Below are 24358 nucleotides of genomic sequence, written 5' to 3'. Positions count from 1 at the left end.
TTTATTTCATGTCTTTTCTGCGCTTTACTGGTTTCTTACCTTTTTGCACGTCTCTCATGCTGGTGTAATATTTAAATTTCCTTCCTAATGATCAATAAAGTCTTATATGGTATATCATCTTGCATCCTGAACATATGGGGTGGAAACGCCTTTTCTCACTCAATTGCTTTACTATATCTGATCAAATTGAACATAAAGTGACACTGACAATTTACGATTATATTATTCTTTAATGCATCACTCAGTAAATTGTTAGTACCCACATCACTTTCTGGTGAACAACAACCTGTTATTTTAAACAACCGCCAGTGAAACCATTAACAGAAATATGAAAATATGATCAATATCTTCCTTTAGAGGGAAACAGTTGAGTGTGGAATGTTTCACTGGAAACCTTTCATTTGTACCCCCTTAGGTTTGTTTCTTTCTATATTTCTTGCACAACAACAATCCATGCACAGTAAAACTGATGTCTCTAATTTTCTCCACTTAAACAGCAAAATAACCATTTCAAATGAAAAAAGTACAGGGAATGCCACATCCAGTGAATCAAACATAATTCAGTAGTCAGAAAATGTTATGTTGATACAAACTAAATATCAAACTATTTGATAGCAAGTACCCTTGCTTAGGTCATGGTTGCTTCTAAGCACAGTCAAAGTGCCTGTAGATTTCACAATTTAATGATAAATTGAATGTAAAAAATAACATTCTGAGGACCTTTTCAGGTCTTACAAAGGCTTTGCTAAAGTAGTGCGAGTGAGTATTAAAAATGTTATAATTGTTTTTTATCTCTGAGACCAACAATGCAATTACATAAAACTTGTGCATTCGGTAATTAAAAACTATAATTGCTTTGATATCATGGGCCCAGCTCATACAAGGCAATGTCATACAAAATAATAAAAAGGTATCACATTACAAGGCTTTGATCCAGCTGCAGTGCTAGCTTCCTTTTACTGTAACTTGCGAAGCAGCTATCTTTGGTCAAGTCATGAGAAATAACCTGGCCTTATCTCTTCGTCCTAGAGTTTAAAGGTGAAGCCTGAGTCACAAACCCCCAAAGGCTCATTAGTTGCCACATTTGAAAGTAAGTAACAACAACAAAGAGCCTTCATTATAACCGGGATTGTAGTTTTTGAGAAAAAGCAGGAAACTGCCATCAGTCAATCCAGTGGGAATCTTCACTTGTTATTCTATAGTCCTTCCGTGGCGTACAGAAAAAGCAATAAGTCTGTGGTAAACGGAGCTGAGAAGGATGATGGCCCCTACCACAATACCACAGATGAGGCTGAAAGCCCAGCGGGGTCCCAGGATGGTATAGGCCTGTGAGACAAAGATTGGGCCCAATGTCCGCGCCCCACTCCCGGAGGCTGTCAACCAGCCCATGTACACACCCTGCAGAAAGCAACAGTAAACATCCACGCTTTGGGTTGTCAAAAGATGCATGATTTTAATGCAGTCATTTTATTAAGTTACAAAGTAAAAAAAATTGAGAAATGTGTCGGCACATTTAAAGCGGTTTAAAGCACTCTAATCATTTCAAATATTTTAGTTAAAGCAACACTTCCATTACCCTACAGTCGTCTTACCTGAGGTTTGGGTCCGAGGATTTTGGAATACAGCGTGTAGGACATCACGTTGCAAGCTGGGTATCCCACCCCGATGAGGATGTCGGACGAGATGTACTGGGCCAGATGGATGGCAGGAGTATACTGGCACCAGGTCTGTTCATACGGACAGCCTGTTGGCTCCAATGAGTTGTTGGAGGCAATCGTGGCTTTAGACATCCAACTGACCAAAGAGTTGTTGTTGAGGTCTGTAGTTAAAAAAAAAAAACAATAGCAGAACCTGAACACTGTATTTTTGCAGCCCCAAGAATTAGCACCACTGCACCCCAATGTACTAATGGCTCCACACTAGGACATTTAAAATGTTGGTAAGCCAAGAGGCCAAAAGAGTATTATTTAAATTTAAAACAAAGCAGACAGAGCCAAAATCATTCGATCTGCAGCAATTAATTACTCAACAGAGGAAACAGAATTAATCTGTGCCATTAAAGCAGTGCATACCTGCCCACTGGATTTTAGGGTAATGATTTCCCCATGGAAGCAGAATAAAGAAGCCACAGAATATAATAGCCAAGCCTGCTAGCAACACAGGACGATCCCCAACCCTGAAAGGAAATAATGAATTTGGTTAATCAAGAAGAATGTTTGATACTGAAATGTATTTTTTTATGTAATCCATACATGCATGAGGGAGGGTACCTTTGAGAGGCCATTTTTACAACTAGAAACACCAATATGGATTCAAATCCAATAGAGCAGATGATGATGCCATTGTATAACACAGCTTCTTTCCTTGTCCAAGCAAACATGTCCATAGACAAAGGGGTGGCAATTCTGAAAAATTACAAAAATATACAGTCAGATTTTGAAAACCTTATACAACAGAGTATAAAGAGGCTGACATAGCAATATGTGTCTTTGTTATATTCTAATTAGACTGAAATGAAACACATACGTCTCAAAGACAGCAAAGATGAACATGACGATGAAGAAAAGGACGTTGGAAATCAGGACTGCTACCTGATCAATGGTCTCCTCAGTTTCTTCACTAATGTCATCTCTTTCTACAGGAAAGGGAAGATAATAATAAAGACTTGAACCAAAAACAAAGACCAATACCCTGCAATTACAAATATTGTAAATTTACTTTCTTATCTTGACTCTATAATTGTTAAGAGGTATTAATAGCATAGGCCTTGCTAGTTGATCTTCAGTTAATGTGATAGCAACAAAAAAAAGTACTTAAAGTATTAAAAAGTAACAATGCAGAAAAGTCCTCATAGATTGGACTAGGGCTGCCTTGTGTCATGATCTCTTTCCTGGTAATGTCACAAACTGTCCACTATCCTTATTATCACTAGGCCTCTGCTGACAAACTCTTCTTTGTTTGTACCCTATATCACAACATGAATTAAGATTTGCTTAAAAAAAAGGAAGTAGGACAATAAATACCTTCCGATGTGTAGTTAATGGCTCGAATTTGTCTCCCGTGGTCATCAACACGGTGCTCTCTGTCGACAAGAATCCCAACAGACATCTTAGCCAATTAGTAAAATAGCATTAACAAACATAATACAGTACACAAACTGAAGCATAGCAAAATGGAGTAAAGAGTATGAGGATCATCATTTGATGTGCTCAAATTCCAAAATCTACAGAAAAACAAAGAGACACATTATATATTGATGAATCCAGTGATAAAATGGATTCAATGTAACGAGTGGAGAAATGCAATGGTTCAGACGCACGTCGTTGAACGAGAAAGAATGGGAGGTATGACAGGTCTGACATAGATTTGTCGGGCTATGTAGGATGCAAACATAAAAAGTATATACGATATAATCATAGACAACTTGAATTTCCAAGAGAGGCAAAAAAAAGAAAAATAATAATATGAAAACACGAGTGTGAGTAACGTGACAATAGTGTACACAGTCATATTACATACAACATTGTTGGCTTGCTTATGTTTTCATATTATTATTATTTTTTGTCTTTCTTGTTGTTTGTTCTGTCTTTTCTTTTGTTTTCAGTAAGCTCTTTTATTATTCAATAGGCTTGGTTGGGGACATTGTCTCTAGAGCTTCTTTTTTTGTGAATGCTCTGTCCCACTCTGTTTATTACAACTCTGAATTTTCACAATTTGTTCATCTCCTTCAACAATATACATGCAGGAAGGCCTCACCTCAGCACCAAAACAACCAACAGGATGTTGATGAGACCAAAAGCTGTAGCCAGTAAAGCAGGAGCAGTGTACATGTTGAGCTGCAGTTCTATGACCTGTACCGTGACACCATGCTCCCCAATGAATGATAGGCATGCCTGCAGAGCTAACATAAACAAAGATATGCAAGTGTTAAAACAAACAAGCCAACAACTTTTTACTAGGGCTGTCAAACGATTAACTCATTTTTTTTTAAATCGTGATTAATCGCTGAATTTCTATAGTTAGTCGCGATTAATCACATGTTTTATCACATGATTAAAATTCTATTATTTTGCATTTCAGAACAGTTTTTAAGTACATATTAACAATGGAAAGCAATTCTTACCAGTGTATCTTGATTGGGATTCAAATGAATGCAAAGAAAGTGACTTTATGAACTTGATTTTAAGATTTGTATTTGTTTATTATTTATTTATTTACTGTAAACAAAAGAAAAGTGTGAATCTAGTCACACATTTGAACCTAGAGTCAATATAGTGTGCAGTAACTCCTAAATAATGTGGATTACTCACTGACGTCCAGTGATCACCCTGCATCACTTTGCAGCAGTTCCAGTTTGGCTGCTTTCTCCGTGTTGTACAGGCTGTGTGTGCGTGCGTGAAACTACTGTCCCCCTCGACAGCAATGTATAAGACGGGTCAGAACATGCCAACCGTAGTCTTTAAGACCCGAGTCTTCTACGATGCTGACAGGTCTGTAGTTAGTTGCCACCCATTTTGCAAGAGCTGTAGTAATTTTTTGGGATTTGGTTTCATCTACAGATCGGCAAGTAGCACTCTCCAAAATAGTGCTTTGCCTGAGCCTTCTAGCATCAACCTGAGTCAGGTTAACTGTACTACTATGCTTAGCTCGTAGGTGGTAGCTCAAGCTTGACGTGCTTCTGTGATATTTTAATTCGGCTTTACACAATGTGCATATAGCTTTCGACCCGTCCAGGAGTTTTGGAAAATAAAAAGCGCCATTCAGAATTGTGTTGATGTTGTCTTTCTCCATCATGCCTGCAGCCTGCAGCAGCAGGATGTGTTACGAGGAAATATGGCAAAGTGCGGCAAAGGGTCAAAATAGTGGCCTGTTAGGCACGACGCGAAGCCGAGTGAAGTGAAAATAAATTAACAAATGGTGGCATGCGATTAATGCAATTTAAAAAAAATGAACGCATTAATGCTGACAGCCCTACTTTTTACTTGTTTTTTCCCCCATCATACACTACGCTGGCATTATTCGCTCTCTATTCTGGCCTGGTTTACATAATGTGAAAAAAATATAGCCATCTTTACCTGGTCCTAGGATGAAACCCAGAGCCTGACAGGCACTCATGTTTGCCATGGCACTGGTCCTCTCCTTCAGTGATGTAGCTCCAGCCACATATGACCTCACCACAGCAACATTACCTGCCATAAAATGACCAACGCTTATGTTAGGAGTTAGCTGTGTGACACTGATCCATTGTTATATGGTAAAACAGAGATATTATGTACAGTTTATGAGCAAATCAAATGTCATGGCATTAAATGAGAAGAAAAGTTATTCACAGGCAGGTATGTGGACATTTCAAAAATCAATAGTGAGAAACATATTTAGGCCTTGACAAATCACCTGCTCCAAAGCCCACAAAGGCTCTGGATATGAGAATGTGGAACTTGTTATTGGTTCTGGGCAGGTATGCGTAGGCGTAGTAGATATTGGCTGACATGTTGATGACGATAGAACACACCAGTGGCTCCCTGCGTGGCCGGTAGTTGGACCAAAGGCCAAAAATGGGCGATGCCAACATCTGACCGAGACTGTAGGCTGCCACCACCCATCCCAAGAAGCTGGCATTGGCACTATCATCAATCTATCAGGAACATAATCAAAAACCAAACATGTGAACTCATGAGCATGTTTTACTGCAGTTGACGTTGATGACATTGCTACAATGCAAATATACGAGAATTTTAGAGTCCCATTGTTGATGCATGCGGTTACATTTGATACATAACTAGAATGTGACCTTATATTTAGATTTGCTTTCTACTCAGTGATTAGTGCACAGGTCAAGTGCTAGCCTGGCATCGCCAGACTAATTCACAAATGCATATAAGTATTTGCCAGAGCTTTATTTGTATTAATGACATCAGCAGAGATCAGTCAACAGTTATTACAAAGAAAATGGTAAGCCATACAGTGCATACCTTTTGCAAATAGGGCCACAGTGATGTGATGACAATAGTGAAGCCTAAAGGGCATATAAAACATAGATAATTCACCCGCTGTCAAAGAGCCTAAACATTGTGTTATGAATCACATCATACTAAACACAAGCCAGGCAAGCACACAGATGCATCATAGTCATAGTGACAGTACTTATTGCAACAAAATAAATCATATAAGCTACTACACTTCTGGGATATTTTGTAAAGCTGGTTAAAATAAAAAATGTTGTTCTGTATGCATCTCTGACTAGATGGATGTATCATTGTTAGTACTTGAAATTCAATAAAAAGATGGACTATGTTCCCTATCCAATGTTTCCCACTGGAGGATTTTGTCATTTGGTCCCTTTCTACAGAGATGTCTATGTATTTTTAAGTTACACAACAGCACTATTGGCACTGATTCAGTCTCTCCATCAAAAGACAGGGCAGTTACAAGACAGTTTCCTTAAACAAGGTCCAAAATCCCTGTCACTCTCGGGCATCCTCACCTACACTGCTGAGAAACATAGTGAAGTACATGACTCGGATGGACCTCCACCGAGACTTGTAATCTTCATCCCGAGAGTCATCACTGTACACAAGATGACAAGACAGGACAGGGGATTTGAAGTTATTGATATAGGCTCGTAAGCATAACAGGCCCAAAAAACAACTAAACAATTTGCCCCAAGTGGTTTACGTAATAACGTTACATGGCTCGCATATAACATTAGTACACAGGGTTAGTATAGCAATACCAGTGCTTCCACAGCCTGTTTGGTAAACAGAGGTTAACAGTGGCTAATGTGTCAAGTCAATGGCCCTTGAACTCTATTCACCTGCATGCATCATCCCTGAGCAAAGGAGTGGTATCGTCAGAGTCAGCTAATTGAGACATGTATGCCAAAACCCGCAACCCCACAAAATGATGACGGTGCCCTGGACTTTGGAGATGCAAAACAGCGATGCTAAGTCGTCATGTAGCCGAGGGTTCGTGAACTGCACTGCTAACGTACAACCAGCGTACGCTACAACTCTTCCGAAAAGTTCCGGAAAACTAGCTATAGTATCAGCCGATGTTAGCAACTCAAATTAACATTGTACGTTCTTAGCCTAACTAATACCACACATAATGTGAAGTGAAGTTGTTTCCAACCGGCGGTGAAGTGAATAAACGAAAGTACGCCACACACAAGCTTACAAAACTGGACTTGATAAACAGCTAGCTAAATTGTTAACATCCGGGAACCCAAGGAAAAGCAATCGATTCTGGATTCTAGATTCAGAGCAGCAGTCAAAGGAGAGGAAGAGCAGCGTCTGAAAGGATACTTCTCTCTTTAACATACTTGTAAATAATAAATGGCATATGTTATTTAGACATAAGGGGAGACACCAAGCTTATCATTTCCATTCATTTATTGGCTTATTTAAAACAGAGGCAGTGTACAATAAATGTATTGCACCAGATATATCACAATGCTAATTCCCATATGTTATCTCTGGGCATAGGCTATATGTGCACATATCTATATATTAAAACATATATTTCCACACTAATGTACACCTGTAGGACAGACCAGTGTGTAGGCTATAAGCCTACATTCAGAGAGGCATTATCAGACCTGAATGACAACATTACACTTTTAACATTAGTTTTAAACAGGCTAAAACTAACTGTTTTGTTCATGTAAATTAAAAAGTTTGAGCAGATGTTGGCAAGCAATGTTTTATATAACAGTCTCCCCTCGTTAAATATGCCTAAAAATATGTTAAAGCGAGACGTATCTCTCCGTCCTGTCATTTCGTCATCAAATTAACAAGTGTAAGAATGAGACTTAAAAATAAATATTATTACTCTAGAAACTTTCTTCTAGATTTTATATAGCCTATGGGTGAGTAGATGTAGGCCTACTGAAAATAAAAGGGCTCATACGTGCGTGTCCGCCCTCTCAATCCCCCTCGCCCACGCGCCTGCTTTCCTCCAAAAGTGAAAGTAAAAGTAAATCTGTCGAGGACAAAGCGTGTGTTGGAGTGCGGGATTTTTTAAGGTCCACAAAGAAATTAACACTAAGCCGAAGCTGACTTCAAATCTATATATCTCAACCTGTATTCCCTTAATCCTTCATAATGCCTGCCTTATAGGCTACCTCGAATTGCGTGAATGGGAATTTAAATTCGCTCTGAAGTTCCAACAGCAGAATGGGTAGGCCGAGGTTTCATTTCCAGTTTATCAATCGCGAAAAAGCCTATTACTCTGCTTTTGTTCTGTTGTTGTTATTCAGTCTGTCTAATTTAAGTACGACTGTAAAGTGGGAGACCATAGAGGTGGAGCCCAGTCTGGTGTGTTACAGTTTGTTTAGCGCAAATAGCCTTCTGTCATTATTTGTATCCCTACCATATTTTACAGGTGCGCTGATGATGCATGTGTGGCTTGCGGCTGCTCTTGGTGTATCTTTGTGTACAGCTGCCCCTGGTAAGTCCCTGTTGTCTCTAGCCTACTGTTAGGGAAATTATGATACATATTTTTCCTCTTGTTATTTATTAAACTGTTTGCATAGAATAATATTATAGTGATTACTACTACAGACAGAGAACTATTCTTCTCTGTCTGTTAAATTAAACTATTTGCATAGTAAGTAATATGGAGTCATTGGCTATCTTGACCGGGCCCGAGGACAGAACATGCATCTCTCTAACCAGATAGAGGAAAGGACATCTAAACTGACAAGATAGACAATTGACGACATCCAAATTCTGTTATGATTGTATTTTACACATAAATAAGCTACTGTTTGAGGCTTACGTTAGTCACTTTCTGTACTTATGCTGTGAGTGCTGTAAACTGACCCTACTTGCAAGTAAACAAAACTTTGATGTAACTTCAGTGGTTCCGTCTATCCTTTGATAATGTAATGATTGTAACGCCTACATCTTCACATCTGTTTTCATTCATGTGATTTCCCCTTGTATTTCACTATGCATTACTCTCCAATCTTACCATTTTGTGTATCTGCTCAGTGCTTATGCAGATTTATTCACTTTTTGTTGTTACTTTTTGTGTGAAACCTTTAAACTATGATTTTATATAAATATTGTCAATAATAATATGTTGTAATATAGCTATAAAATAAAAGTAATACATACTGTAGGTGGGGCAGTAGTACAGACAGTAGCTCAGTCCGTAGGGAGTTGGGTTAGGAACTGGAGGGTTGCTGGTTTAAGTCCCCATACTGAGTGTAGACTGGTAGCTGGAGAGATGCCAGTTCACCTCCAGCTACGAGTCCACACTCAGTACGGGGACTCTTGAGCAAGGCACCGATTCCCCCCCCCCCCATGTTTGTAATTCAGGCTTGTGTTTAATGTGTGTGCAACTGAACAAACAGTGATAATTATTAATTTCCCCTCGTGGGATAAATAAAGGCATTCTTTTTCTTAGGGAGTATTTAAGCACTAAATACCACTTATCTTAATTGTTACTTGAAACCAGAGAGAATTACAAAAAGAGAAAGTTTTCTAACATTTATGTTGCCTGTTTTACAGTTTCAGGTGGCCTTCAGGTTTTTGTCACTACCCATGTCTCAGTGCAGCGCGGCCACACAACCACATTACCATGCTGGCTCAATCCACCACAAAGTGCAGAGGGTTTAGAGGTACGTTGGTTCCGTCCTGATCACTTCGAGTCCCCGATCATGTTTTACCGAGAAGAAAGGTTCCAGGATTCATCCCAGCAAGCTTCGTACATGGGCCGAGTCTCATTTGGCTTAAAGGATGCAGCGTCTGGTGGGCTGACAGCAGGTGATTTGAGCCTGAGGCTACAAAATGCCACGATTGAGGATGCAGGAGATTACACTTGTTACGTCAGCAGTGATCTGAGTGATCAGGGTTATGACCGTGCAAGTGTCAGTCTCACTGTGACAGGTGAGTCTCGTGAAAGTGGATGATTAAAAAAAATAAATAAATAAAAAGATCCCTTCACCTTTACATCAAATGTTTTTCATCATCGTCCTCCTCCTTCTTCCTAGAAATGGGAACATCCCCTCTTCTGTCAGCTGAGTGGAAAGAAGATCACATGGTGAATATGAGCTGTGAATCTGAAGGCTGGTATCCAGAGCCTAGTCTGCGCTGGTCGGATCAGAAGCAGGTTCTTACCCCAGAAAGCCTGAAGTACAGCAAAGACTCTTCTGGTCTTCTGTTCGTCCACAGCTGGCTTCTTGTCTCCAGCTCCACTGAGGTTTCCTGCACAGTGGGCATATCCAATAAAGAGCCAAAAGAGGCAAGAGTGCGCCTGGAAAACCATCCTCAACCTGGTAAACAGAGTAAAGGGAATTAGTTCCATGTGTGCAACTGTTGAATTTTCTTTATTCGTTTTTCACTTTCTCTTTCTCTTTTTTCTTTTTCTTTTTTTTTTTTTCAGAGTCTGGATCGTCAGCGGCTGGATGGGTGGCCTTTGCTCTACTCCTCATAGCCATGTTAGTGTTACTTGGAGTGCTGTACTACAAAAAGAGAGGTACATGTTTAATTTGAGATGATGTTACATATGTTATATATATATATGATATGAAATCCTGAAAATGTTCTATATTTCAGAGAAGAAAGACAAATCAGGAAATGTCCACACTGACGGTAAGGACCAGAGTCACATTAAACACATAATGTATTACTCCTACTCAACATTTAGGTGAAAATTCATATGTGTATTACATGGGTACTCCAACGGTTTAGTATAAGATTTTAGTATTAAGCACTAATGTAAATTTGTGAGGCATATATTTAAAAAAGCACCTAGTCGAGTCAAGGTCCAAAACAGTGGATCCTACATTTTTTCCAAAATGCAACATGATAGTGTCTCATTTGTCTCATTAGACCCTCCCAGCTCTGGGAAAGCCCCCAGACTCACAGACTGAGTACCTCACATGACAAATAAATTGACATCATGTGTAAAATCAGTGGAGTGCCATAAAATAACCAATGGGTTAAAAACATTTTGTATTTTCTTTCCCAGAGAATCATGCACTTTTACCAAAAGGTAAGAAGTAACTGTCGCAAAAGTCAAAGACAAACACTGACACAAAATTTGCTTGCTGTAATGATGATTGTACCTACTGTTCTCTGTTACAGAAGTGCTATCAACAGCTAGCAAGTTTTATGGTAATCACTTAAGAATTTATTTAAATAACAATTATATGATTAAGTGTTTCTCTAACCCGACTTTTACTGAATTCATTCTAATGTTCAATTTTCAGTTAATGTTACACTTGACAAGAATCCAACAAATCAGTATCTCAGAATCAAGAATGGTATACTGAGAGACGCCCAGTGTGATTTTCCTGATGGAGAAAAGGTTACCTGTCTCACAGCTATCAAAGGAACACCTGGCTTCTCTTCTGGACAACACTACTGGGAAGTTTCTTTGGGGAAAAAAGATCCTATTGTAGGTCTCAAAATGTCCTGGTGGGTAGGAGTTACAAGTGCAACTGTCATCCCTCAGGATGTTTCTCCAAATACATCTAACGGTTTCTGGTTCCTGTCCTCTTCCCCTGACAGATCAGATAGCTTTCAGTTTAGCACAGAACCCAAGGTTTTACTGCCTGTCCGTTCCAGACCGCAGACGGTTGGTGTGTATTTGAATTATGACGGTGGAGAGCTTTCCTTTTATAATGTGGTTGATAAGAGTCTCATTGGCAGTTTAAACACTACTTTTACTGGTGAAGTTTTTCCAATTTTCAACCCTGGTAAAGGTGACAAAGCAGCTATGGAAATATTACAGAGGACAGAAGATAGATTTGTAGATTTATCACCACAAGAGGCTTAATATCATCAATACCAACTGCTGTAAGCAAGCAATATGAAAACCTATAGGATCTGTTTTATGTTTTAGCACTGAGGTTGTATCGTGTTGAATTGAGTGAGTTTTAGTGTTTTTACTTTATGGTTTTCATTTAGTTTAGGGAAATCTGATGAGTGACTGAAATGGGTGACCATCTAACATATGTTAACAAGTCATGACAAAATGTTATACAATTTTTTAAGCTGTGAGAAGTGACAATACTCAGTTATGAGTATTATGAGTATGCTTGCACATATATATGCGTAAATATACCATTAAATGAATAGTTTGACAATTTGAGAAAATACACATATTTGCTTTTTTGCCGAAAATTACATGAGCAGATTGGTACTACTCCATCTGAGAGCCGTATCAATCTTCTCATCTAACTCTGCAAAAAACACAAGTAGGCATATTTTCCCAAACTGTCTTTTATTTATTTAGTTATAGCCTCGTGGTTAAGACGCGTACGTGGCTAAGAGAGATAATGTAGTTCTCCTGTTTTTGGCAAAATTTACGTCAGTATGGATTACAAACATACATTTATACACTATTAGTAGAAATACACTAACATTTACCGTATTCTTATTTCACACTAATTAGAATGTATCATAAGTTATCATTGCCTGCCTGTGCTGCCTTTGAAATAGTTAATATTGTGACTCTTTTTGGCGTTTAAGTCCACTTTTTTTAATTTACATGTATTATTAGTTATAATTTAAAAAAAAAACAACCATGCACAAAAAACATGAGAAACAGAGCACCGAGAAACTGGGAAGGATCTGTGAGGTAGCACTAACACAGTGGTGAGCCGGGGTGGCCAGGTAGCTACAAACCGACTTACAAAAGGGAACAATATATTTATACATGGGAGCAAATACATACAATATACTTGACATCTGGAATGAGGCAGCGTTACTTTAAGCTATGAGCTGATGGTCTGTATTCAAGTTTCAGTTCACCTTTGGTATATTGTTGTACAGAATGGCATTCATACTGTTTGTAAATGTCTTTCCAGTGATTTATGTTAAAATGTAAACGTATTCTACAATGTGTGTACGCTTTGTGAATGCCAGCTTTTTGAATAAACTCAACCAATATGGGATCCTATGTTTATTTGTTATTTCTATTTTCTTTCTATCACTCGGCATCCACAATGTAAAACTCACTTTACAATCCAGTTTAAGAAAACACAGCAAAATGTCATACACTTTAATAAGTACAGGTAGTATTTACAGTATATACACCATAACACACTGACATATTTGCCATCACTACTGTATATTTGCCATAGATTAGGAAGTATTTACATTGTGAATAAGACCGTAAGTTGATTCTGAAATATTTCTTTAAAATTTCCGATACGCAATAAATTCAAGTAGACGTGCCTCGATACAGAATAGTCTTGACTATGACTATGGAAGAAGAGGTGTGCAAGAACCACTTCACTAATGCATCATTGTCCGAACAATTTTTTTTAATACGCTCGTCAGTTGGGGGCACAAGGTCAGTCAATATCAAACACAAACTATACAAGTTCATACGAAGTCTATCTGTGGGGATTTTAAAAAATCGGGACCATTGGTTTCTTCCTCCAAAGCTTTACACATTCATGTTTGGTCATCAGCCTTCAGTGAAAGCAAACACTAGACCAAGGACCATTTGCTGTAAAAATGTCCTGGTGGTCTAAAGCACAAACCACAACCTAGTGGATTGGTGTCACTCACTCCAGGGACATAGGTTGCATGTCACCTTCTCTCTCCTATATCTCCTGCTGCTCTCCACTGTCAACTATTTAATAAAAGGATGACATAAAAAATAAATCTTTAAAAAAAAGCATTCACTGTGTTTGAACTCATATTCACACTTTTACGTACATCTTGTCCAACCGCTTAAAAGTACATCTTGAACAGACACTGGGCATCCCCAACACTAGGAGTATGAATGATCCTTAACTGGAGCAACCCGTCGGTTTTCTTAGCTTAGTCAGTTTTATTACACTACTCACTTATGACTCCACCTTTTCTCTTCATTATGATTGCTGGTGGTTTATACATTATGGTATGTGTCCTCTGCCTCTGTCTGTGTTTGGCCCTAGCAGACGGAGGCAGCACTTTCCCTCCTCCCCTGCTTCTTCAGCAGCTGGATGCGGTTGTGGACGTAAAACTTGATAGACCTCCAGTCTCGCTGGTTGCTCACCAGCAGAGGGCAGAGTTCGAGGCAGCGCTCACAGTCCGCTTTCGCAGGGACTCGCAGCTCCATGAGGTTTCTCTTTAGGTGAGTCTCTACTGCTACACGCTCAGCTTCTGACCACGGGCGCTTCAGCACACCACGCTTCCCTGCGAGACAGAGGAGGAGATGTAACACAGTGTAAATGAACGGAAATAGAATGCATAGGATCACATTTAAAAGGAAATGACTGAAGCTTGGGAAGTCACAGACTGATATTGGCTGATGGTTACCTGATTTGGGTGGAATGCATCTTCTCTTATGAACACTGGCTATTGACGGGTTGCCTGGAGAGGAAATGGGTGCTCTCTTCTTCCGTGGCGGTCGCCCTGGTCCTTTCTTCTTCACCATCACCTCAGCTTTCTCCTTAACTTCTTCCTTTTTTTCCTCTGCCTCTGAATCTTCTGAGAAGGAGTCTGCTGAGTTGCCAGACATTACTGTAGGACAGAGATGAAATAGAGGGTAGTTAACTCAAATCAAATGACTAAACATACAGCTTAACATTTTAAAGTTGCGTGCAATATGTAATATATTTACTGTATTAAATCCAAAAATGACCACGATATGTCATCAGATATTAAGGTAACATGCTAAGCTGAAATAGGCTACTATGTTTTCTGACAGCAATGCTAAAGCCAGTATTTTCTCCTTTTGAAATTTCCGTTCCGTGACGGAATGTCTGTTTGTGTTTTGGCCTGTGTGTTTGTATCAACTGCCCATTCTGACAATTCTGACAGCCGGGATGGGTTGCCAGATGGTCTGTAAAAACGTAAACCCAGCACGCTACAGCTGTAGTACAGCCATGGAAGCAGCAAACAAACAACGGGATCAACGGAGATAGATTGTACTCGACCTAAAAAGCCTCTGCATGTTTCTAACAGCTGCATGGCCAGAAACGTAACAAACCCCGGGTAAATATTGGAGATGTATATGAAAGATGGAGACAGCTTAGAACCCAAAAGGCCTCTGAGTTGGCTAATTTCCTCCTGAACAGGTAAGCATTAGCTTTAGGCAAATTTATCACGGCTACTAGGGACGGGCATTTTCAGTCATTTCAACATTTGTGTACTCACATTGAATTACATAGAGTAACGTTACTCGAGTTAGTTACTCACAAAACAATTGAGACAGCCAGTGAAGTGATCCCGACTGGTCATGCCATAACTGCTAACATTACCGGAGGACCAGGCAAGTGGGCCACGGCTGCTACAACGTGTAGCCTGTTCAGCGGCCGTAGCCGAAAACTGAGTTATTTTAAGCCAAGAAAGGGGGGCTGTAAATTGGGAAGAGAGGACCGTTTTTAGCGGTTGTTTCCGTAATTTTAAGCCAAGGAAGTGTCTGTCAGTGGGGTAGAGAAGACGGCGAGGTAGTGGTGTTTTTAGCAGCTGTTTCCACAATTTTAAGCCTAGATAGGGTGGTTGTCAGTCGGGTAAAGAGCTCCGCGTGAGCTCTGGCTTTTATCACTGTTAGTGGTGGGCGGATCGATCCAAATATCGATAATATCGATACCAACGTTGGTACTGATATTGATCAATACCAGTGTAATGAGATTGATACTTTAGTTTCAGTTCTCTCCAGTATGCACTGCTGTGGTTTCATCAAAGAGGCGACCTGGCTGTCTGTGTAAGTGCCGCCACATTCAAGTGCCGCTCCTGTCACAGCGCAGAGCAGGCACACTTTGCTCCTCCTCCCCCCTCTTGTGATTTGATGTTGTACCGTCACATGACTCACGCACACACACACACACACACACACACACACACACACACACACACACACACACACACACACACACACACACACACACACACACACACACACACACACACACACTGAGCAGAAGAATGGCAGAGGAAGAGTAGCACTGTGTGGCTATATTTTCAGGCCGAAAATGACTGCAAGCTGTATAATTTATAAAAAGGCTGTAAGATACAGTGGTATCTGTATCATATCGGTATCGGCAATACTGGCCCTGTATTTACTTGGTATCAGATAGATACCAAATATTGCAGTATCGCACACCACTAATGACTGTCAACATAGCCAGCATCTAATGTCAGCTACTCGGCTGTGCTGTGGAGTAATGTCTAGCTATGTAAGACTAGCGTCTAGCGACATTGATGCTGTGTTCTCAACCTGGCAACCTCCATGAACTTCGAGTCTGAGGAGGAGGGGGCGCGGGAGACGACTCTGTCCAGTATTTTGAATTTGGACTGCAGTTAACTATTTTAAACGCTAGCTGTCAGTATTACATATTGGACATTTAAGTACAACAGCACATAATGCAGATAGTTCTGGTTTATTTCAAACAGGTTTTAAGATATCTGCTGCTGAGACTTATGTTGCAGTAAACACACTTAACAGAAAAACTCACGAACAATGTCTCTCTCCAGAAACACATGGGGATAATCCACAAACCTTGCAGTGAACATTTTACTATTTTCATAAATAAAGCGGTTTTCAATTAGACCTGTAAATATTTAAACCAAATTCTATTAAATGCTGTTGCGGTTTTATTTCACCCATTTAAAGTAATTTAAGAGGCTGACATTCCTCCCTAAGTCCATCAATAGCTCCACTTTAAAAATAATGATCCATTAAAGTGAACAACACAGTATGTTGACACTTTGCATTATTCAAAACAGATGGCGGGAGTTCAACCTTAAAAAGGTTCTTAGAAGCAGAACCTGCACTGAATTCAACAGTGCATGCCTGAAATACCTGCTGATGGGCCCCAGTGGCTTCAACATTTTCCCCTGAAGACAAAAAAAATGCATGACGTAACTCCTTACCATCCAACTCGAGACAGATGTGCTGGAGGCTCATCCCTCGGAAAAGCACGCCTTCCTTCTCTCCATAAAGAACAACACGACCCACACGACCCATCAGTGCTGGATCCCGTATGATAGTGGAGCAGTTTTGGGTCACATGGTACTCCCGTTCCAGGAACTCCTCCAGCCGTTTAGTGGCTCCACCCTGGACCTCACCCTCCTCTAAAAGTAGCAGTTGAGTAAGTATTGCTACCTGCCGCCGCACACGCGTCGCTGTCAATGCACCAGGGTTCTTGGCCCCGCTGGATCGTGCCAGGTTTCTCAGAAGGTCCGTGCCCCGGAGCGGTGTGGCAGGAGAGTGGTAGGGCCGGGAGAAGACATAGGGACTCTCTGGGTCCACGCCCACATTGGAGCTGGTGTGAAGGAGTAGGTCTAGGCAGGACTCACAGTGTGGCGGGAGAATAAGTGGCTGGATGCGACCACGCTTGCCCAAAACGCTAGCCCGCGGAAGGTTACAGAGGACCTGGCGCTCAAAGGGGGACAGGGGGGCTTCCATGCCAGAGGGGGAGCTGTTGCTGGAGCTGACCAGAGGGTTGATACGGTTGCGGTAGTCCTGGACAGTGAGCTTGGCCACCTCACATTCCCGGTGGCGGTTGTAGAGGATGAGAAGAGAGAGGCTGGAATGGCAGAGCAGGCGCCAGGCCTCAGCAGAGTGAGGAGAACGGGTTAGAGAAAGGAAAGAGGAGTGCTGCTGGCGGCGGAGGTAGAGGACCAAACAGGAGAGGGAAGAGAGCAGCGGAGACATGTGATGTCTCTGTATGCTGGAAAATAAGAGAGATAGGAAAATGCCTTTAAAATAGCAGTTGAAACCACAAAGCACGACCTAAAACCCCAAACAGTAAATACCTAATTGGTGATAAGACTACAAAAAGTGATGAATGAATGATTTTGAATCAGCTGCCGCTGACGACTGGAATGCTCTGCAAAAGATTCTCAAACTGGACAAACTAATTTCCATTTCATCCTTGTTCACGAACATATAATGCAGTTGCTTCTCTACATAATAATTTTTCCAGCTAAATATTTGACCGGTTTCTCCCTCTCTTACTCACCCATGTACCTGTGCACTTATCTCGTTATAAGTGTTTACTGTTGTCTATGTAGTATTTCAAATTGTATTTTATGTAATTTCAAAACTTTATGAATTTCTAATGTATTTATTTTCTAGCCCTCCGTCCCTTTCCCTAAATGGCTATGCCACTTGTCAGGCCGTCATTGTGAAGAAGAACCTGTTCTTAATGACTTAAAAAAAAAAATTAAAGTCAATGAAAAAGACAATAATCCAACCACACCTTACAATCTCTCCATTCTTCTCCTCTGGTGTGTTTTCTTCTCCACTCAGCTCTAGATCTTCATCTGGATCTATGTCTGGCTCAGGAGTAGGAGGTGGAACCAGCTCCTCTTGACTTCTCGAGCTTTCCACCTCCACCTTTTGCTGCTCTTCATGCTTTTCTCTCTTCATCCTCCGACCCCTTCTGGGAGTAGATGGGGGAGGTGGTGACGGACTCTTAACTCGTGACACCATCGGGGGTGCGGGGCGTTTTGTGCTAGGCGTTGGTAAGCTAGGCGCCTTCTTAGTGGCTGCAGGCTGAGCAGAAGAAGGTGGCGAAAGCGAGAGGGAGAACGAGACGCCACCTGTGCTCGAGCGTGTAGCTGGCGATTCCCTCTCCCTGGAGAAGAGAGGGGGGGGAGCAGGGTTGGAGGCCGAGGGCTGAGGGACAGCAAAGGAATGGCTGTGAGTGGTGGAGGACGATGAGGGGTGAGGGTGTGAGGCGCTGCCGTTTGAAGAGCTGTGCGTTTGCAGGTGTGCCAGCTCCATGGCTGTTCTGACCTCTGGCTGGTTGGCGTGGTGCTTCTCCAGGTGGCGTGCCAAAGAGCGATAGTGACGGCCGCAGTAGGGGCAGTGCTGCCGCCGGCTCACTGTGGCACCGCTGGAGCTGCCAATGTTTATGTTAATATTGTTGTTAATGTTGGTGGTTGGGGGTGCCAGGCTGCTGCCTGGGGGCTGGGACTGGGATCTGGCAGGGGGTGCGACAGGTGCCGGGTGGGAGAAGGATGAGCAGGGGCGCCCAGGTCCACTGGAGGTGGTGGGCGCGCTCTTCTTCTTTGAATTGGTTGCTGCGGGCAGCTTGCGCTTCTTGCGTCGGCGAAGCATTCGGCCCCTTATCTCCTCAATTTCCTCTTCTTCATCGTCGTCGTCGTCATCATCGTCGTCTTCCTCCTCTTCATCCTCCTCACGGTCTGAGTCACTGGGCTCAGAGTGGGTGAGTGGGGAGGATGAGGGTGATAATGACCAAGAGGGGGTAAGGTAATCGGAAACAGAGAGGGACAGTGGATGGGGGCCGGTCTCTTCCTCCTGGTTAGACAGATTTCAAATTAAAACAAACCATGTTAGCTAAACATGTAGCTATATCAACAGGATCTACAGTCACATTTATTTATCACATTTAAAGTTGTGATCAAAATGATTCTGTTACTGTCAACAACAAAAAAAACTTGTGCTTCACAATACTGTCTGCCTTCCCTACCCGCTCTCTGGCTCTCAGCCCAAAGCCATTCATGTTTAAACGTAGTTTGAAGAAGAGACAAACTTGTTGGGGAATCCTCATTGTGAAATGTCTTGTAATGTGTGACCCCATGTCGCTGATCACTTGTGTAATGTGCAAACCATAACAACTTCAAGATACCCCATTATAAGACAGACATTAGTGTAGTGTATAGGGGCCATTAGGGACAATTTATGCCCATGATTTTGGTGTGTGTGTGTGTGAGTGTGAGTATTTATGGCAACAGGATGGTGTTTATGAGACTGACTAAAAATAAACTAGTGTCCATGTTCATGGTAATGAACGAATATATCACCCATTGCAACCGTATGGCTCATTGATTTCTTTGTTTTTTAAAGTTTCTGGACAACAATTGCACTCTGTGGCCCAGAGGAATAAGCTACACCAGGCTTTGGTGACATATACATACTTGTTTGCAAGATCAATTCATTGTTGGTTTTGGTCTTTCCAAGGGATTTGAACAGACAAATACAGAACATTACCAGTTAGTGGCTTACCATTGCATTCTCGCCCCAGTCCGTCAGGCTGTAGTCCACTGTGATCTCCTCCCCTTTGGCGATGTCTCGGATTGCTATGACAACCAACCGCACCTGTGTCCCACAGTGGACTTCTCGAATCCGGCAGTTGGGTGGCGGATGGAAGAGGACAGGTCCCCGAACACCACTCGCTCCCTCCTCCCCCAACTCTGGCACACTGGAAAATATAATGTGACATTAGCAATATCGATCCCCAAACTAAAAAAGCATCTGAGCACAGTTACCATGGCGAGGGTCCTTCTTACCAGAGCTGAGTGGGATCAGGGAGGTAGTAGGGACTGCCAGGTGGAGGGAGGCGGTCTTCTGCACCCTCTGGGTACTGGCCATCACCTGGGACAGAGTGGACTGTTTAAATCTAGCACATCTTAATTGCTTTATCACAAACCACAAGCCTTATTTTTGAAAGATGGAAGGTGGCTCTTCTTACTACAATACATTGCTAATTACAAAATGGTACACTTGTTTTCCATAAGCACCAAAATGGGTAAAAACACAAACAGCAGGGGTGAGTGTGTGTGTGTGTGTGTGTGTCTATATATACCAGGGCTGTAGCTGTGCTCTGACATACTCTCCTCCTCCTCATCTTCTGTTACATACGCTCGGTCACACACCTTGACTGGTGTCCCCTTCCTTTTTCTCCCACAGACTCGCCTGTAATAACAAAATCAGGGCTTCATTTAGCACAATGATAGGTTCAGACAAAGCAGTGCTCAAGATTTTCCTTGTGTGAATATTCGATCAGAGGGCAGCCAAAATGAGCAGAGCATGCCATACCTGTGGCAAAGCAGTTATTGAATCTGTTCACGTAACATTTTCTTAGGTGGGTGACTCATCCACAACAACAATAAGGCTATGAACTACTTAACTAGCGATGGTGGCAGCAGTGGTGTTGACAGTGTAATTGTTGCTACTTCATGTAAATGTAATTTGAATGTCTTTGATTACAAGACATTTGGAAATTTAGATTTCTGTGCATCTTACATATATTGCAGGTTCGAGTATAGAGTATAGTAGAAGACCCTGAAAAAAAAAAGAAAATAAAAAAAGAAAATATATATAAATAAAAGACAAAAGGAGACTATCAACTAGGCTTCATTTAAGCTTTTAATTTTTCCTGAGTTAATCAACTTCAGTATTGATCAGTTTGATTTGATTTCGTTTTACCATTTTTTCATCATTTAGCCAAGATGTCACAAAATAGTGTGTGTGAAATATACCAATCATAACTTCCAAGAGCTAAAAGAGACATTTTTTTTATTTTTGCTTGTATTGCAACAATACTTTGCTTGTAATCAACAGTCCAGAACCCAAAGATATGCCATTTACAATTATGTAAAACAGAGAAAAGCTGAAAATCCTCATATTTGATAAGCAAACATTAGATATTTTCCTTGAAAATTCACTTTAACAATTATTGAAATATCAAAATTGTTGACAATATCTGTCAACCAACTTAATGATGAATTATTTCTGCAGTAATTAGATATGTTTGTGTTCAGGTGAATACTGCACACAGCCTGGCCAACATTCTTGGCTTTAATATATTTTAGTACCACATCATTGCTTGCTTGTTTCTAGCAGGTTTACTTGGCAATCCAGGTGTAAATCAGTCCCTGGTTAGATGTGGTGATCAATGACCATGATTAAGAAACACACATCTATTGTAAACAGGCAGATAGTGTGACAGCTGATTTTAGCTATCTTGGTTATCATAATAATTTTTAATCTAAATATTGGAAATGGCCCCACCCCTCTATCCAATCACGTCAGACTGTAAATGCATTAACAGAGAACTGATTAGCACAACAAAGCGTCCCTAATTCATTGAGCCTGGTGACAGTCAACTGTTTTTTTTATGGGTTTTAGTCATGGTCAGCAACTTTTGTTACTCAAAGCAAAACTGGCCACGATGAACAGTCAAGCAGTGTTCAGAGCATAATAACACTGACGTGACGGTGGTTTGTTGGATATTATGTTCTGGGATCTGCAGTCTAAAAAACCTGACACGACAGGGGTTATCGACAAGAGAGCAGGTCACTGGCCAGCTAGATACATAGTCGATGATTCCTGCTGGGTGCATGCTTAACGTTACATTATGCTAAACCAAAGCTAGCCTGTTAGCTCCCAGCAGCTAACATTGAGACTTGTGTCCCGACAAAACATCAGAAATAAAAAGGCTGGCGATTAAATACAAGCTCAGGCGGGTAGGGGAAGACACAACCTCACAGTACACAACAGCTGCAACCGTAATCAAGGAAAAAAAATCACTTCCCCTGCTCCGTTTTCTCCATTATAACGCTGAAATCATGCACGCGAATAAAGGCTTCTAACGTTAACTAAACAAATGTGCACGCTCGCAGCGCGTGCGTCTCAGGCTCTAGCATTTTGCTCATAAAACCCCGGTGAAAACAACCGCGCGCGGACAAACCGGAGGCAGGCTGTGCTCACTCACCCCCGTGGCGGCGGCGGTTTGCTCCCATCCCCGTCGCTGTCGAGGGTCGGTGGCTCCCGGTAGTCAAAAGGCGACCGTACATTCTCCGCCATTAGGACTTCCTTCCCTACCTCTCGCGCTCCGGTAGATTGCACAACGCGCATGTGCACAACATCCTTGGGGTTCTAATGGTAAAATGGGGGTGCACCCTCCTCTGAAGAAAATAGACCTACAACCTCAAGATTTAAATTTAGAAGATGCACTGATTGATACAGTATTGTATCTATTCAATAGGGTGTGTTATCTTTCATGCATTCACGTGGAAGTGCAGTCAAATCAATACTTTGCTGTTTCAGATTGGTCTGTAAGCACATTGACCCTGATGTTCTGTTTGGGGGGTCCTCTTTCACAGCTGAACACTGCTTTACCAGCTTGATAGTTAATAACCTTTCTTAATTTAATGAGAATTGCTTATAAACATGATTTTAATCGGACATGTTTCAGAAGTGCACCATAATTATTTCTTCATCACAATTAAATGTCCTGTATTCTATATCCTACTGAAGTAAAAGTACAAGTATTATCAAGAAAATTTACTTGAAGTATCAATAGTAAAATACATATTTTGCAAAAAAAATCCTCTGCAACTAATTAATTATTACATATAATATTATTAGATTGTTTATACGGATGCATCCCTGCGTGCCTAGCATTTTACTGTTGTAAATGGTCGTGATGGAGCTTGTTTTACACACATATACAGCTAGGCAGTGGTGTAGTCTAATGTATTGTAGTGGGTATACTGTCCTGTATATATATATATATATATATATATATATATATATATATATATATATATATAAGTGGAATTACCTTTATTTAGCCTATGTGAAGAAGAAAAACACAGATGACAATTCAAAATATATCCAAAATATAATGGAAAGTATGTTGTTACGTGTCATTGGGCATTTGTAAGTGGGTATATATAAATACTGGAGCATTCTTAGTGAGTATACTGTGCATACCTGCGTATCACGTAGACTACACCACTGCAGCTAGGTGGTTTTTGTCCAGTGCCTCCCAATTTATAGTGGTCTGGGTGTTGAATTCCATAAAGTTATATGTTTTTTATGCAAAGTCTTTATCTGAAAAGTAGTTATTGAAGCTGTCAAATAAATGTGGTGAAATAAAAAGCAAAAAAATTAGCCTACCTATGACATGTGGTGGACTAGAGTACAAATAAAAAGTAGCACACAATGGCAATACTAAACTAAAGTACACGTGCCTCAAAACTGTACTTAAGTACAACACATGAGTAAATGCACTTAGTTACTTTTCACCACTGTGTAAAACATGGTTGAATGGATATTTAAATGTTCTATATCTGTGATTGGTGTTGACAGTAGTTTTTGCAGCACAACCCCCCCAAATCCCAAACATATGTGCTCATAAGAGAAGTCCAACAACAAGGTGTAATTGAGTCTAACTTGACCCCTAAGATAAGCAAAATCACTATGTGGAATAACATACATTTATTTGTCTGAGAGGGACATTTTGGCAAACAAAAGGAGCCCATGTAATTTATAAAACATTAAATTGTTCCTTATTTGGAGTAATAACTGATTTATGGTAATTTCTATATATTTTGTCACCTTCATCAAACGTGCAAGCCAAGTTTGTGACAAAAGCTATTCTTCATATATTTTTGAATATTTACATTTTACGACTAAAAGACTCTCTAGCCCAGGGGTCACCAACCTTTTTAATACTGAGAGCTACTTCATGGGTACTGAGTCATACGAAGGGCTACCAGTTTGATACACTCTTCTGAAATAACAAATTTGCTCAGTTTGCCTTTAGTTATATATGATTATTAATGATTAATGATACTCATCTATGTGAAGACACTGATCACATTAATGATTTCTCACAATAATTATCAACAATGACTTAACAAGGTGG

General features: G+C 40.8%; 3 protein-coding genes across 5 annotated transcripts; 1 reads left to right on the top strand and 2 right to left on the bottom strand.

Annotated features, from left to right (window-relative positions):
• Positions 1–210: 210 nt before the first annotated feature.
• Positions 211–7237, bottom strand: mfsd8 (major facilitator superfamily domain containing 8). Of its 3 annotated transcripts, none has more exons than XM_031298336.2 (12): positions 6815–7237; positions 6485–6567; positions 5973–6016; positions 5395–5635; positions 5076–5189; positions 3757–3901; positions 3024–3082; positions 2527–2635; positions 2271–2405; positions 2073–2176; positions 1593–1819; positions 211–1398 (listed from the first exon to the last, which is right to left on the bottom strand). In XM_031298336.2, the coding sequence occupies exons 1-12, from the start codon at positions 6871–6873 to the stop codon at positions 1192–1194; spliced, it is 1527 nt and encodes a 508-aa protein (XP_031154196.1). In that variant the 5' UTR covers positions 6874–7237; the 3' UTR covers positions 211–1191. The 3 variants fall into 3 exon arrangements, with proteins under 3 accessions (XP_031154196.1, XP_031154197.1, XP_031154198.1); XM_031298337.2 differs by having other exon boundaries at positions 6830–7237; XM_031298338.2 differs by lacking the exon at positions 6485–6567.
• A 735-nt stretch (positions 7238–7972) lies between these two features.
• On the top strand, positions 7973–12907 carry LOC116049003 (butyrophilin subfamily 1 member A1-like). Its single transcript, XM_035994047.1, has 9 exons — positions 7973–8178; positions 8383–8448; positions 9516–9893; positions 9998–10282; positions 10390–10482; positions 10563–10598; positions 10978–11001; positions 11094–11123; positions 11219–12907. The coding sequence occupies exons 1-9, from the start codon at positions 8175–8177 to the stop codon at positions 11785–11787; spliced, it is 1485 nt and encodes a 494-aa protein (XP_035849940.1). The 5' UTR covers positions 7973–8174; the 3' UTR covers positions 11788–12907.
• A 93-nt stretch (positions 12908–13000) lies between these two features.
• On the bottom strand, positions 13001–22593 carry LOC116048999. The gene is made up of 8 exons (XM_031298332.2): positions 22418–22593; positions 20507–20616; positions 20211–20295; positions 19927–20122; positions 18155–19218; positions 16824–17623; positions 14265–14468; positions 13001–14141 (listed from the first exon to the last, which is right to left on the bottom strand). Exons 1-8 carry the CDS (start codon positions 22558–22560, stop codon positions 13897–13899), a joined length of 2847 nt encoding a protein of 948 aa, XP_031154192.1. The 5' UTR covers positions 22561–22593; the 3' UTR covers positions 13001–13896.
• Positions 22594–24358: the final 1765 nt, after the last annotated feature.

Source organism: Sander lucioperca, chromosome 17, assembly GCF_008315115.2.
Source record: "Sander lucioperca isolate FBNREF2018 chromosome 17, SLUC_FBN_1.2, whole genome shotgun sequence".
Taxonomy (NCBI): Eukaryota; Metazoa; Chordata; class Actinopteri; order Perciformes; family Percidae; genus Sander; species Sander lucioperca.
This window is presented reverse-complemented; position numbering and strand designations above follow the sequence as displayed.